Source organism: Manis javanica, chromosome 15 (genome assembly GCF_040802235.1).
Source record: "Manis javanica isolate MJ-LG chromosome 15, MJ_LKY, whole genome shotgun sequence".
Taxonomy (NCBI): domain Eukaryota; kingdom Metazoa; phylum Chordata; class Mammalia; order Pholidota; family Manidae; genus Manis; species Manis javanica.
This window is the reverse complement of record NC_133170.1, coordinates 82475824-82489248: the sequence shown is the minus strand read 5'-3', so window position 1 is coordinate 82489248 and position 13425 is coordinate 82475824. Positions and strand designations below refer to the sequence as shown.

Sequence of the window (13425 nt, the reverse complement as noted above, 5' to 3'; positions counted from 1 at the left end):
TTACCAGGTTAATGGTTTTCTCAAACATTTGTTGTTATTATTTTTGCATCACCTATCAAAGAAAGAGAAAGCGGCCGTGCCAGGGTATGATCAGAGGCCACCTTGCTGTATCAAGGATTTCAGGTTTCCTGTTGACTAGCCTACATTTTTCTTTGCACCCAGACTCACCACCCTCCCTTCCCTGCCCTGCTGCTAAGAAAACCGAACAATGTGAAGTGGACATCACATGAAATGCTTTGTAGGGGAAAGTCACGCTATGTTTCTAGGCTACAATACTTTTTTCGGGTCTGTTAAAAGAAATCATGCGGAGTCTATGTTCAGGAAAGTTCTCTGAGCTTGGGGAAATAAGTCATCTGCCTAACCAGCAGCCCTCCTACCCCACCCCACCATTCGTAAATGCTTGCAAACTTGGCTGGGCTGGTATTTACAAAGTAGACTAAGAAAATTGTTTGAATACCAGTCAAATTAATACCTTGCTATGGTACAATGTTCACAAGATATAACTAACTGAAAAAAAAAAAAAGAGTGATTCTACCAAATGTAATGCTTTTGCACGCACATGGGAAGGAAATACACTAAAATGGGTAGTAGACTCTGGGCAATTTTATTTCTTAGTAGACTCTGGGCAATTTTATTTCTTCTTTATGTTTGTCTGATTTTTCCAAACATCCCCCCATAAGCAGCTATCATACTCATAGAAGAGCCTGGTGTTTAGAAGTACAGACCAGAGTCGGACCGTGGGGTTCAAATCCTGGCTCTACCACCTCCTGTGGTGACATTAAGCAAATTACTTAATTTCTCTATGCCTTATGTTCCTCTCATAGGGTTGTTAAAAGAATTAAAGAATTAATAGGTATAAAGTGCTTAGAAAATGTCTAGCTCATAGTAAGCACTACCGTGGTGTTTGTTAAATGGAGAAAATAGTAATTTTTAATTCAGTCAAATTGTGGTTGATTTTCTCTGAAACGCTATTGGCCATGTTTCTGTGGCAATCATATTTTATGATCAATTTTATGATACATGTTGCTGAAGAGTGGATACATATAAACCCAATGCCTACGTTTGTCCTCAACTAATAGAGTTGGGGTGGCTGCATGACATTTGATGGGTGGCTGAAGTTCTCCAAGTTATTTGCCAGGCCGTGGCAAAGAGCAGGGAGTTCCCAAGGGTATACGATGACTGCCCCCTCCCAGTCCCGTCATAGCTGAACTGTGTCAAGCCTAATTCTCTCCTAAACCACAAGTTATACTATCACAATTTGACTCATGACGTTCACAGAACTGGAAGGATCCTTGACCTTTGGTAAATTGTGTCCCCTTGCCCAGGTTGAAATGCCCCGGGTAAACCTGTGTGCAGGGATACGCGCTTCTTCGCTTCCCCACGTAGGCCTGGGAGGAGCAGAAAGAAATGAGAACTGGCTTTGTGGTGGGTAGTCAAATAATTGTGAAATTGTTAATGACTGATTGGCGGAGACAAACAGAATCAGTTGGGAAGGATCTTTTTCCCCACATTAAGGGAGTATCCACACAAAAGCAAATCCATAAACATATACTTAGGTTGTCTTGCAGACTGAAGAACTGACTGACTGAACTCGTTTTTCACTTTGTAATAAAAAATGTGTTGGTGAGGTATAGCCCAGGAACTGACAGAAATAAGTAAATTGGGAGGAAAGAGACAGAGAGAAGAGTGAGATGGACAGAGACAGAGCAGGAGAAAGGAGGGAGGGAAGAGGGGAGGGAGGGGAGGGAAGAGGGGAGGGAGGGGAGGGAAGAGGGGAGGGAAAGCACGGGCAGAAAGGGAGGGCCTCCGCCCGGATGGGGGCACCAGGGCACTGAGAGTCATACAGAACAACACTGAGGCTGCCTCCTTTCAGCCAAGGGAAAAATATTCTAGAAAAAGGAAACTCCACATCTCTTGTTTACCAGCACAAAGTGAATTATTCATGATTAAATGTGAATAATAAACCTATGCAAATATTTGTTGTATTCTCAATTTTGAGGAGGTTGGGGAAGCAACAGGCAATGAAGTCACTTTAAAATGATTTAATTAACTATCTTTTTTAGAAATATGTCCAGAAAAGAGATTTTTTTGTTATTTAAATATACACTCCCAAAGAAAACAAGGTTTGCTTTGTTTTTTTTTTTAAGGAGGCTATGTCCTATTGGAAGTGACAATCTAAAGCTTTTCTCTTAGTATTATGACAGTTATATAATTTCCTTAGAAACTAATTGTGAAAGTTTTTTTTTTTTAATTTCTGACTTTAGAGAGTTAAAAAGCTTACAGCAGAAGTTCTTCTGTAATAGGAAACCTTAACTGACAAGTTTCCAAGTACCTGCTGCTGACTGTAAATTCTTACCTATAAATTTCAGTTATAGGTTTTTGATAAAGGGACTATTACAATAATACTGATACCTGGCAGTTTTAAGCTGTTTTTATGTTTTTGGTTACAGAATTGGTTTAACAGTTTCCATCAGAGCTGTTAGACTTTTAGCTAGAACTAGGTTGGATTTTATGCAGCTTGCCCATTCTAAGAAACACTTGAAATGCAAGTAATAGTGAGATAATGAAAGATATTTTATCAACTTGTAACCTCTGTAACTTTTCAAAGTCACTTTACATAGTGTGGCATCACCATAATCTCTTAAACAGAGTTTTACAGCATGCAGATGCCTCTTGGGTATATACTGTTATCACAAATGAGTTTCATTAATAAAAAAAATCAACATTCTCTTGAGCACATCCTTAAAGCTGAGTTCACTCTGAGGCCCGCGCTTCCGTTAGCCACAGACTAGGATCAGATGAACTTCACTTCTGCTCAACAATCATCTCAGTGTCCGGAGGAGGGGCCAGAGGACTGCCCCGGCCTCCCCGGGCTCTCTCTGGAACCACGATGAATGGGCTGGCCCTCCACGGCAGCTCTACCCCTGCTCCACCGATCCCGGAGCCCACACAGAGGGAGGGATTCCAGGCGCCACACAGGTCGAGAGCAGACTGTCGCGACCCACTGCTTCTACCTCCTGGTCGTTAAAAACCCTAGGTGGGTTACCATCCTTGTTTCGCGGCTAAGAAACAGAGGAAGAGGAGATAAACGACTTGTCCAGAAATAGAGATCCAAGGTTAACGTTAAAATGCAGACTTTGACTGAATTTCAGACAAACCATTAGTTAAATTCCCCGGATTACAACACCCTGCACCACTGTCCCCAGTCTACCTAGAAGCCAGCGAATTGGCGGTTTACAGTCACTAGCATAGCTCCTAGCCCTACAGTTAATCTTCTGCCATTATCTTTTTCTTCTGCTATTGTCATTTCTGGAGATTTGGCCTGTGACAATGGGCCACACAGAGGAATAAGAGACCAGAAAGTCATCTGCTCCCCAGGTTTACATTAGCACTGTGTTGAAACCAATCTAGACTTCCAGAAAAGATGATTCTACCACCTTCTCGTGATTTTGAATGCCACCTAATGAGTCCAAAGTCCATTTTCTTTTATTCTATGTTGACTGGAGATAACTATTTTTCTTATTTAAAAAACATTAAAATTGCATTCTAAGGTTAACTGGTAATACTAATAAGTTGCAAACATAGGCCTCAAATGAGAGGTGGTAATAACTTGAAATTTTCAGAAAAATATGGTCTATATTTACTAAAACCCCATCAGTGAGTGAAAATTGGTTTCAATGTTAACATTTTTTCACTGTCTTGTTTCTCTGAGTCTGCAGTTATCATAGTATACTTGCCTCTCACTTTATAGGAACTTGTCTCCATTATGATTTAGTTCAGTGGTTTCTTTCTCATAAGATTACAGCTGGAGAGCCGTTTCATTATACTGGGAAGTTTCTGAATCTGTGATGTAATTAATTCCTTTAATAGGTTCCTCTTTCAGGAGGCCCATTAGTAGACATTACTATGAATTAACATCTTAATCCAGTAGAAAAGCTCTTCGGAGGCAACAGTGAAACAGATAAATCTTTGTTGAGAGATGGGACCAGGGGACTTAACCACATTCCTTGTGGTTTCAGAATGACATGCACATTCTGCGACCCGTAGATAGGCAGAGATAGTTGTGTTCTCAGTAATGCCCTGACCACACTAGTTCCTTAACATAAAGAGATAGTTCTAGATATTATAATTTCTTAGAATAAAGCAGCATGGCTGGTGTGCACACTGAAGGCAGGGGAATGAAACTCTGCCTGCAAAGAGAGGCTGTGGGCCACTTAAAGCCCACTTGAAGGCTGCTGGACAAATCCATTCTACAAGAACCTACTAAGTTTTTCTTTCTCCATTGGTCTTGTTAAATAGTAATGAAGTCTTCTGGTTGGAGCGCAAATATTTTCTTGATTATTTTCACGTGTGGTCTCTGCAAGCATGTTGTTTTGGGTTTAAAATTCTGGCCTTGCTATTTACTAGCTGTGTGACCTTGGGCAAGTGATTTAACTTCTCTGTACCTTAGGTATCTCATCTGAAAGCAAGATAACAGCAGTACCTGACTTCTGTGGTTGTGGAGAGGATTAAATGAATGGGCACAGGTAGGCACCTGGGCCAGATTAAACACCCACTGATGTCGACTGATATCACGATGAGCTCTGCTGAGTGGAAGTCCTACCAAGACACGTAGGCCTGAAATATGCAGGCTGAAATACTCAGACCAAGCAGAGGAGCAGGTGTGTGGGCCCGGGGAGGGGCTCTGGCTACTAAGGGACACAAGGGAACATCTGAGGGTGACAGGAACGCTCTGTATCTTGATTGTGGTGGCAGTTACTCTGGTGTAAGCCTAACGAAAACCCACCCAACAATTCTTTCCGATTACCCCCCCTTCATATACTTGTCCAGGCCCTAATCACTTTACATCTGGGTTAATGCAAAAGCTCCTGGTTGATTTCCCGTCTCTGAGTTCCTTGTTTCCTAATTCCTCCTCAGAGCAACCATGCTCACCCCGCTCCAGGGACCACTTCAATAAACATGCCTTGAACAGCATATGTTGCCATTTGTTTAAAAAATAGAGAAAGAAATGAATGTGCATATGCCAGTATGTTTACTTATTTATGCCTAAAATAGCTCTGGAAAAGATATATGAGAAAGTTGGTTACGTATGGGGCGGGGAACTGGGTGGACAGGGTGGGAGGGATGTTTTTCACTAGAAAGCCTTTTGTTCCTTTTGAGTTTTAAATCATGTGAATGTATTACCTAATCAAAAATAAATAAATAAAATGTGGGAAATAATAAGAACCCTGCCAAGTTCATCTATTCATTCAACAAATATTTACTGGGCATCTACCACTTGCCAGGCATACAGCAGGGTTAAGGTGTCCACAGCCATGATTGTGTTTCATCAGCGGAATCCTTCATAAACAGTGTGACACGGGCCTTGTGTGCTTGGTTAGGTTTCAAGCTTGCTTACAGGAGATGGAAAGTGCACTGGTTAATTACAATGGCCATGGCGGGCACATGATTTAGGGAAAAAACAAGGTCAGAGTCAATGAGGCTACAAAGGACCTCCTTCCACATACTGAAAAGAGGTTTAGAAGCCCTAGAGTGGCAACAGGAACAGATGATACCTCATAGCTAGCATGCACTGAGCATTAACCTTCATAACTAGCATGCACTGAGCATTAACCCTCATAGCTAGCATGCACTGAGCATTAACCCTCATAACTAGCATGCACTGAGCATTACCTTTCTGTGGGCCAAGTGTTTGTCTCAGCGCTTTACTTCTGTTAATTTAGTTCTAGTAATAACTTTGAGGAAGACACTGTTATTGCTCCCATTTTACAGATGGGTAGATTAAAGTAGAGAGAGAGCAAATAACTTGTCCAGAGTCACCCAGCCAGTAAGTAGAATGATCAGGGTTTGAATCCAGGCAATGTCTAACTCCAGAACTCTTGGTTTTCACTGCTTCACTCTATTGCCTTTTGGGAAAATGATTTATATGATGTTCCTTTGTTCCAAAATATCTCTATTGAATTTCTACCATTAACAAAAGTGTCACTGAATTTTACAAGCTGGAAGAGACCTCAGTGTATTCATTTGATTCAATTCTTATCCAAAGGGACACATCCTAGACAATTTAGCTTGAACACCTCTTGTGATGGGGAACTCATTACAGCCAGAAGCAGTCACCAGCCGACAGCCCTAAGGGCTAATAAAAACAGTAAACTATTGACTGCCTTCCGTGTGCCAGGCACTTTGCTAGAGCATGAGGGACGAATTCTTCAATATGTTGAGTCCAAATCTGCCTCCCTGCACCTTCTTGCCACGAGGTCTGCGCTCTACTCCTGGGAACAGCACCGATCGTGTCTGTATTCTCTGCATTTCCTGACAGCCCCACAGGCACCTGGAGACAGCTACAGAGGTTCTCCTCTGACTGTCCTCTTTCCTGTTTTTTCAATCTGTTCTCGTATCGCATTCCTTAGGTGAGATTCATTTTTCTTATTAACAAGCTTCTGTTTTAAAATGCAAATATGGGAGGGCATCACAGTCAGCTTGATCTGTGGCTTCCCTTCTATCACACCATCTTGAGGGAAAGGAAGTTTCGATTTGGGGAAAGGAGTGGGGAGGGTGCTGAGAACAGAGACAACTGGGAGCATGGTTCAAGTGTGAGCGCAGGCTTGAAGAGGGTGTTGATGTAGGACCTCTGGGCAGGCAAGAAGTAGCACGGGGATCCTGAGCTCCTAACACTAAGGAAGGAGACATAAAAAAGAGCAGAATTGATGCACATCTGTTGAGCACTGACCATATCCATTCCGGGCCCTTAGCTTGAATCACTTCACTTCACTTTCACATCAGTGTCACCAGGTAGGTACCCTCATTAGCCACAAGCTATAGACCGAATATTCTGAGGGATGAAAAGATGAAATAACTTGTCTAGAAAATGGCAATCAGGTTTTGAACCCAGCAGCCTAGGCTTTTCCTCAATTATCTTGCTAAAAGGAAGAAGAAAACCTAACTTTGCCTGCTTACCCTTGAGCCAATTAGTAATTATTCAGATGGAACCCAGAGGCCCCAGACTTAACCAGCCTTCAGAGGGCCTGCAACACACAAATAATGACCCCCAAAGGCTACTCATGTACCATGTTTCTGTCTGAGTATTTGAGCCCCTCAGGAATGTTCCAGGCTTACCAGCGTTGTCTCAGGTGTTTTGGGCTATCTCAAACAGCCTCTCCACCCCTTCTACGGGGGAACTTTTGTTCTACTACCTCACGGGCACAGTTAACACCAGACCAAAGTGTTTAGTGAGAGTTTTTCCCAGGGCCCCCTGTTGAGCAAATCTCACAGGCAACTTCCAACCAGGTTTAAGGGATCAGTTTACCCACGCTTGTGGCAGCCAATTCTACTTGTGAGCCCAACACCTCCTACGAGAATCAGTCTCAACAACTTAGATGGAAGGTAAGACCCAATTTGCAGAGATGTAGTGCACCCAAGAGGAAGTTATATGAGCAGATTGGTACCTCAGGTCTCTTCATTTTTGGAGAGGACCTTGGCTTTACCACGGCATACCCGAAGAGCCCATTAACGAGGACCCTCAATGGTGCTGTCACCTCTTCGGAAACTGGAAACTGCATAGTGGGTCTCAGCCAGGGCCCCATGAACAAATACACATCACATTTAAAATATTGCCTTTTAAAAGAATGTAGACTAATAATTTCAAAAGAGGATACATCTGGGACAAAGGCATTTTCTGACTTGTATAGAATCTAGAATCATACAGTGTGGAGGATCTTGCACTAACTCTTAAAAGCACAGTGTGCTTAAGTCTCATTTTACCATCTGTATCTTCCTTCTGAATGATGGTTATTATAAGTGAGAATTATTTTTACTATAAGAATCTGTGGATATCTCTAAAGATTCGATACGGTTGGTTTTGACCCATAAATTAACAATTTTAAGTCACATTGAAAACTGCCTCTAATGGTGTCATTTTAAAAACACACACACAACTTTGAACTTGTATGAGTGCAACTTTGACACTGACGAACATTTCCAGCCTCTTCCTGGCAGAGGCGAGCTGGAGGATGAAAGAACCGAGACACCAGGGGGACCGGCAGGAGGGGAAACGAAGGCGTGGTTTCGGTGTCTGGCTTCAAAGGCTGGTGGCAGTCGTAAGCCTAACCCATCTCTTTCTAGCTAGACCAATTTTCTGTAAAGACAGAAAAAACCCCAAACAGCCAAAGTCAAGTTTCCCCTGCATAATTTTTAATTTAATAATGTCCCAGTTTCCAAACTATTGTTACCTGACCTTTGTAAGCACGCCGAAGAGCCGGGCACAGCCAGCTCCTTTCTTTTCACTGAAGTTCCAGCCCCTTGATGAATTTATGTTTACTCATTCCTATTTATGTTTGCTCGTGACTATTAAGGACAGAAATGAATAAAGAAAAGATTTTGTTCCTCCAAATAAATCCTTCAGTAAATAGAACTGAATACCCTCCATCTTGAGAGCTGGTTGCACATGTGGGCTCTGCTATGGCTCTGAGATCCTCCTGCTGACAGACCTCCTTCTCTGGGCGCCAAGCAAGGGCACAGGCCCAGCAGCTTCTCTCTGCTCCTCATACATGTGGGGCACCAGGCACTTACATTCCATCCACTGGCACCAATAAAAGGCAGTTTCACTGGAAGGAGGAGGTGTTGACAGAGACAGTAAAATCAGTATAAACATTTTCTAGACAGATTCAGATTCTAGACTTTGACCTAAAGGATCTGTCAACCTTAGGATAAATTTATGAAAATTTTAATTATAGATTGAGAGCTGAATTTTAAACAAAATCGTTCCCCCTGAAGTCCAGATTGATAAACTACTCAGTATAATTAATCTGCTTTGAGAGTCAAGGCCCCTGGAGTCTTTGTAAAGTCCTTTGTGTTCCAACACTTTTAGTGGACATATGCTCACTACCCACAAGGCAGCCATTTCAAAATTTTTGCAACCTGTGGAGTTAAAAAGTTCCTCCTTAGAATGAGGTAAACTGATCTCCTGAAGCTTTCACCTCTTCAGTCTCAGACCTACCTTCTGGAGAGACACAAAATAAACCTAATCCCTCCAGGAGACAGCTATTCTCTTTATATGATTCTCTTAAAAGAAACTGTGGTGACTCAGGCTACACTTCTCTGAGGGGTATAATAAACCAATGCCTTTCCCCTCCTCCTTTCAGTGGCGGAGCCACCTTGCATGAGCGAGCCTACTGCCGGGAGAAGGGACATGCTCCTCAGCGGGGGGCCCTGTGAGTCTGGGGGTTGTGGACAGGTTCCTTCAGACTTTCCTTTGTTATGATAACCCACAGCCTTCTGCTGGCGAAGGTGCCTATCTGGTCCCAGAGATACTCCTCTTAGTCTGGGTCAAAGGTCCTGGTTCTCGATCTTTGTATGCATTAGAATTGAGGGAGTTTTCCATAGCCCTCCTCCCCCAAATTTTGATTTGGTAGAAATGAGGCAGCCCAGTAATCCCTGTTTTAACAAGCCATGAAAGTACTGGTGTCCTTACCACACTTGAAGAAAAGGAGAGGAGCAAAGAAATACCTTGCAGTTTGGGTTTATTTAGCCAGAAAGCACACACACTTAACATTTAACTATTTAAATTAAATTACTAAATTTCATACTAAATACAAAAAATGGCACTTTAAGTCACTGAGAGGTGACTAGCAGCAGCATCTGCAGCTTACAGACAGATAAACTGAAGTGTTTCTTGGGAAACATTCAACATGGGCCTTACGGGAGGTGGGCTCCAGCACTGCGACCTATTCCCTGTCTCAGGTTAGCCAGCACACAGGGCCTAGGGCCAGATTTGAGGAACTTTACAAGGAGAGTACATTTTGGTCCAACACTTAGCTGATTAACCTCATGATTGAAGTTAACACAAAAAACACACTTGGATAAGCACCACCACACCCATCCTATGCAATTTTCTGTGGAAATTCTAATAAAACTCTAGAGGGATTCCAATACATGGGTTACAAATTGAAATATTTCACAGCAATCTAGATACCTTGGTAATTTAATTGTGCAAAGAAAACCCTCTTTCCTTTGAGAACAACAGCTTATTTCTTTTCAAAATAGTTGTTGTGATTTTTTAATAAATATAAAGTGTGTCTCCTTTCTAACTCAGGCTTGAAGTGATGCTATCTCAAGGCAGCTCTTGTGACCTTGTTTTCTTTGTGGCAAAGTGAACCCATATCCTACCCAGAAATTTAGCACTTAGTAAATTCACTAAAAAGTTGAGCAACAAATTTAGTAAAATGTTTTGGTGATAGGAGCTTACTTTCCTCCTAAGACACTTCATGAATGCTTGTTGCAAAATAAAATTATTTTAGTAGACATGTAGTGAAGCCATCTAACTTTCATTTTCTGTTAGGGATGAAGACTTTCACTGGTTCGCTGACCTTCCTCTTCTTCCTGGAGCTCTCAGAACCTTGCTGACTGTGCACAAAATTCATTCTTTGAATCTGTGAGAATCATCAGAGAGGCACAATTCAGCAGAGATTTTTTTTTTGAGAAACATTGTTTACTAGACTCCCCCCTTCACCAAGTCCCCCCCACATACCCCATTACAATCACTGTCCATCAGCTTAGTAAGATGTTGTAGAATCACTATTTGTTTTCTCTGTGTTGCACAGCCCTCCTGTGCCCCCCCCCACATTATACATGCTAATCATAATGCCCCCGTTCCTCTCCCACCCCCTTATCCCTCCCTTCCCACCCATCCTCCCCAGTCCCTTTCCCTTTGGTAAACTGTTAGTCCATTCTTGGGTTCTGTGATTCTGCTGCTGTTTTGTTCCTTCAGTTTTTTCTTTGTTCTTATACTCCACATAAGAGTGAAATCATTTGGTACTTGTCTTTCTCCACCTGGCTTATTTCACTGAGCATAATACCCTCTAGCTCCATCCATGTTGTTGCAAATGGTAGGATTTGTTTTCTTCTTATGGCTGAATAATATTCCATTGTGTATAAGTACCACATCTTTTTTATCCATTCATCTACTGATAGACAGTTAGGTTGCTTCCATTTCTTGGCTATTGTAAATAGTGCTGTGATAAACATAGGGGTGCATCTGTCTTTTTCAAACTGGGCTGCTGCATTCTTAGGGTAAATTCCTAGAAGCGGAATTCCAGGGTCAAATGGTATGTCTATTTTGAGCTTTTTGAGGAACCTCCATACTGCTTTTCACAATGGTTGAACTAATTTACATTCCCACCAGCAGTGCAGGAGGGTTCCTCTTTCTCCACAACCTCACCAACATTTGTTGTTGTTTGTCTTCTGGATGGTGGTGACCCTTACTGGTGTGAGGTGATATCTCATTGTGGTTTTAATTTGCATTTCTCTGATGACTAGTGATGTGGAGCATCTTTTCATGTGCCTGTTGGCCATCTGAATTTCTTCTTTGGAGAACTGTCTGTTCAGCTCCTCTGCCCATTTTTTAATTGGATTATTTGCTTTTTGTTTGTTGAGGTGTGTGAGCTCTTTATATATTTTGGATGTCAACCCTTTATCAGATCTGTCATTTATGAATATATTCTCCCATACCATAGGATGCCTTTTTGTTCTATTGATGGTGTCCTTTGCTGTACAGAAGCTTTTTAGCTTGATATAGTCCCACTTGTTCATTTTTGCTTTTGTTTCCCTTGCCTGGGGAGATATGTTCATGAAGAAGTTGCTCATGTTTATGTCTAAGAGATTTTTACCGATGTTTTTTTCTAAGAGTTTGATGGTTCCATGACTTACATTCAGGTCTTTGATCCATTTTGAGTTTACTTTTGTGTATGGGGTTAGACAGTGATCCAGTTTCATTCTTACATGTAGCTGTCCAGTTTTGCCAACACCAGCTGTTGAAGAGACTGTCATTTCCCCATTGTATGTCCATGGCTCCTTTATCGTATATTAATTGACCGTATATGTTTGGGTTAATATATGGACTCTATTCTGTTCTACTGGTCTGTGGCTCTGTTCTTGTGCCAGTACCAAATTGTCTTGATTACTGTGGCTTTGTAGTAGAGCTTGAAGTTGGGGAGTGAGATCCCCCCCTCTTTATTCTTCCTTCTCAGGAATGCTTTGGCTATTTGGGGTCTTTGGTGTTTCCATATGAATTTTTGAACTGTTTCTTCCAGTTCGTTGAAGAATGCTGTTGGTAATTTGATAGGCATTCAGCATAGATTTTGATGTCTGCACAAGGCATATATGAGACAGGTAAACCAAGCATTAATCCCTGCAGCAGAGTAACGGATCCAAACCTGCTCTCCTGTGGGCTGGGCTGGCGCTGCACAGGGGCCCTGCTGCCAGTATCTGGTATTCCAAGTTTCAGGAGCTGAGGTCCACTGGAGGCAGGCAGTTTCAGGAACAGCTTCTTGGCTGTTTTTAGTGAATTCAGTACATCCAACTCTTGAGGGAAGAGTTGTCAAGGTGTGGGGCCAATAAGGAGCAATTAAGGGTCAGGAGAGATCTAGAACACTGATTGTTTTAGAGGCAAATATAATTTAAGTCCCAATTTCAGTTGGCAGAAACATAGAACCTTATCTTCTCCATCATATGTTTCAGATTAACGAATTAGGAAGGACCATTTCTGCTTAAAGAGAAGTATGTTACTGATTAAAGGGAAGTTGATTAGAGAATCATCATAGATACATATTTCTCCATTATGCTTAGCTTTGGTAAAGATTTTAGAACTTATTTTTTGCCTAACTAAGTAAACAACTGGATGTATTATTATCTGTCAGACAATCCCTAGTGCCTGGAATTCCAAGAAACACACAGAGGACATTTTTTATATTTTCTAACCACTAGATGGGAGAAAAGGTTTTTCCATGTCCTCTGTTCTTTCTTTGGTAGAAAAATGGAATAATATATATGTTTTTAAGCAAGATTTGTCAGAATATCTATAGAGGTTCCAACATTATCCTTTTTTTTGGTTATAAATACAGGTTACTATTATGTTATTACTAAATAATAGTGGGTATGTCAATAAAGCATTTATGTACCATTTAGAACCAAAAATTGGGTCTACAAATGGCTAATTTAATCACCAATTTTTCTTTTAGCTTCAGAAAGCAGTTGCATTTCTAATCTCAGAAACCGCAAATTCCCTGTGGCTTAAACTAAGACATCAACTATGTACTATAGTAAAACTCTGAGAAAGTCAATAGAGCTGCTGATCAAATAACTGATTTGCTTAGATATGTAAAAGTTTGAAATGGTCTGTTGTAGAGGAAAGAAATAGCAACATAAAAACCCAAAGCACAAAAACCAATTTCTTCATCTAGGAGATGGATTTGTTTCAGTGTGACTGCAGGAAAAAGTACTTGGTAAAATTTAGCTTTTCAAGAAATGTTGCGTTGGTATGCTTTCCATTCAAATGAAATTATCCTCACTTCTATAAAGTCTGAGTACACTGGTGGGGGGAGAAGATGGATGTACAAACACTCAAATGACAAGCTGGCCAGATGGTTCGAT

General features: G+C 41.4%; 1 protein-coding gene across 8 annotated transcripts in view; it reads right to left on the bottom strand.

The window, feature by feature from the left end:
* The window catches only part of HORMAD2 (HORMA domain containing 2), a 116035-nt gene that overhangs the window by 13105 nt on the left and 89505 nt on the right, over positions 1 to 13425 (bottom strand). Inside the window, exon 12 of one of the 8 annotated variants that reach the window (XM_073222907.1) lies at positions 2087 to 3062. The exons of 6 other annotated variants lie outside the window; for them this stretch is intronic. In XM_073222907.1, coding sequence (XP_073079008.1) covers positions 2919 to 3062 — 144 coding nt within the window. In that variant the 3' untranslated portion in view covers positions 2087 to 2918. Of the gene's footprint in view, positions 1 to 2086; positions 3063 to 9539; positions 10428 to 13425 lie in introns of those variants that run through there. One more of the 8 variants, XM_073222909.1, reaches the window with a different exon arrangement.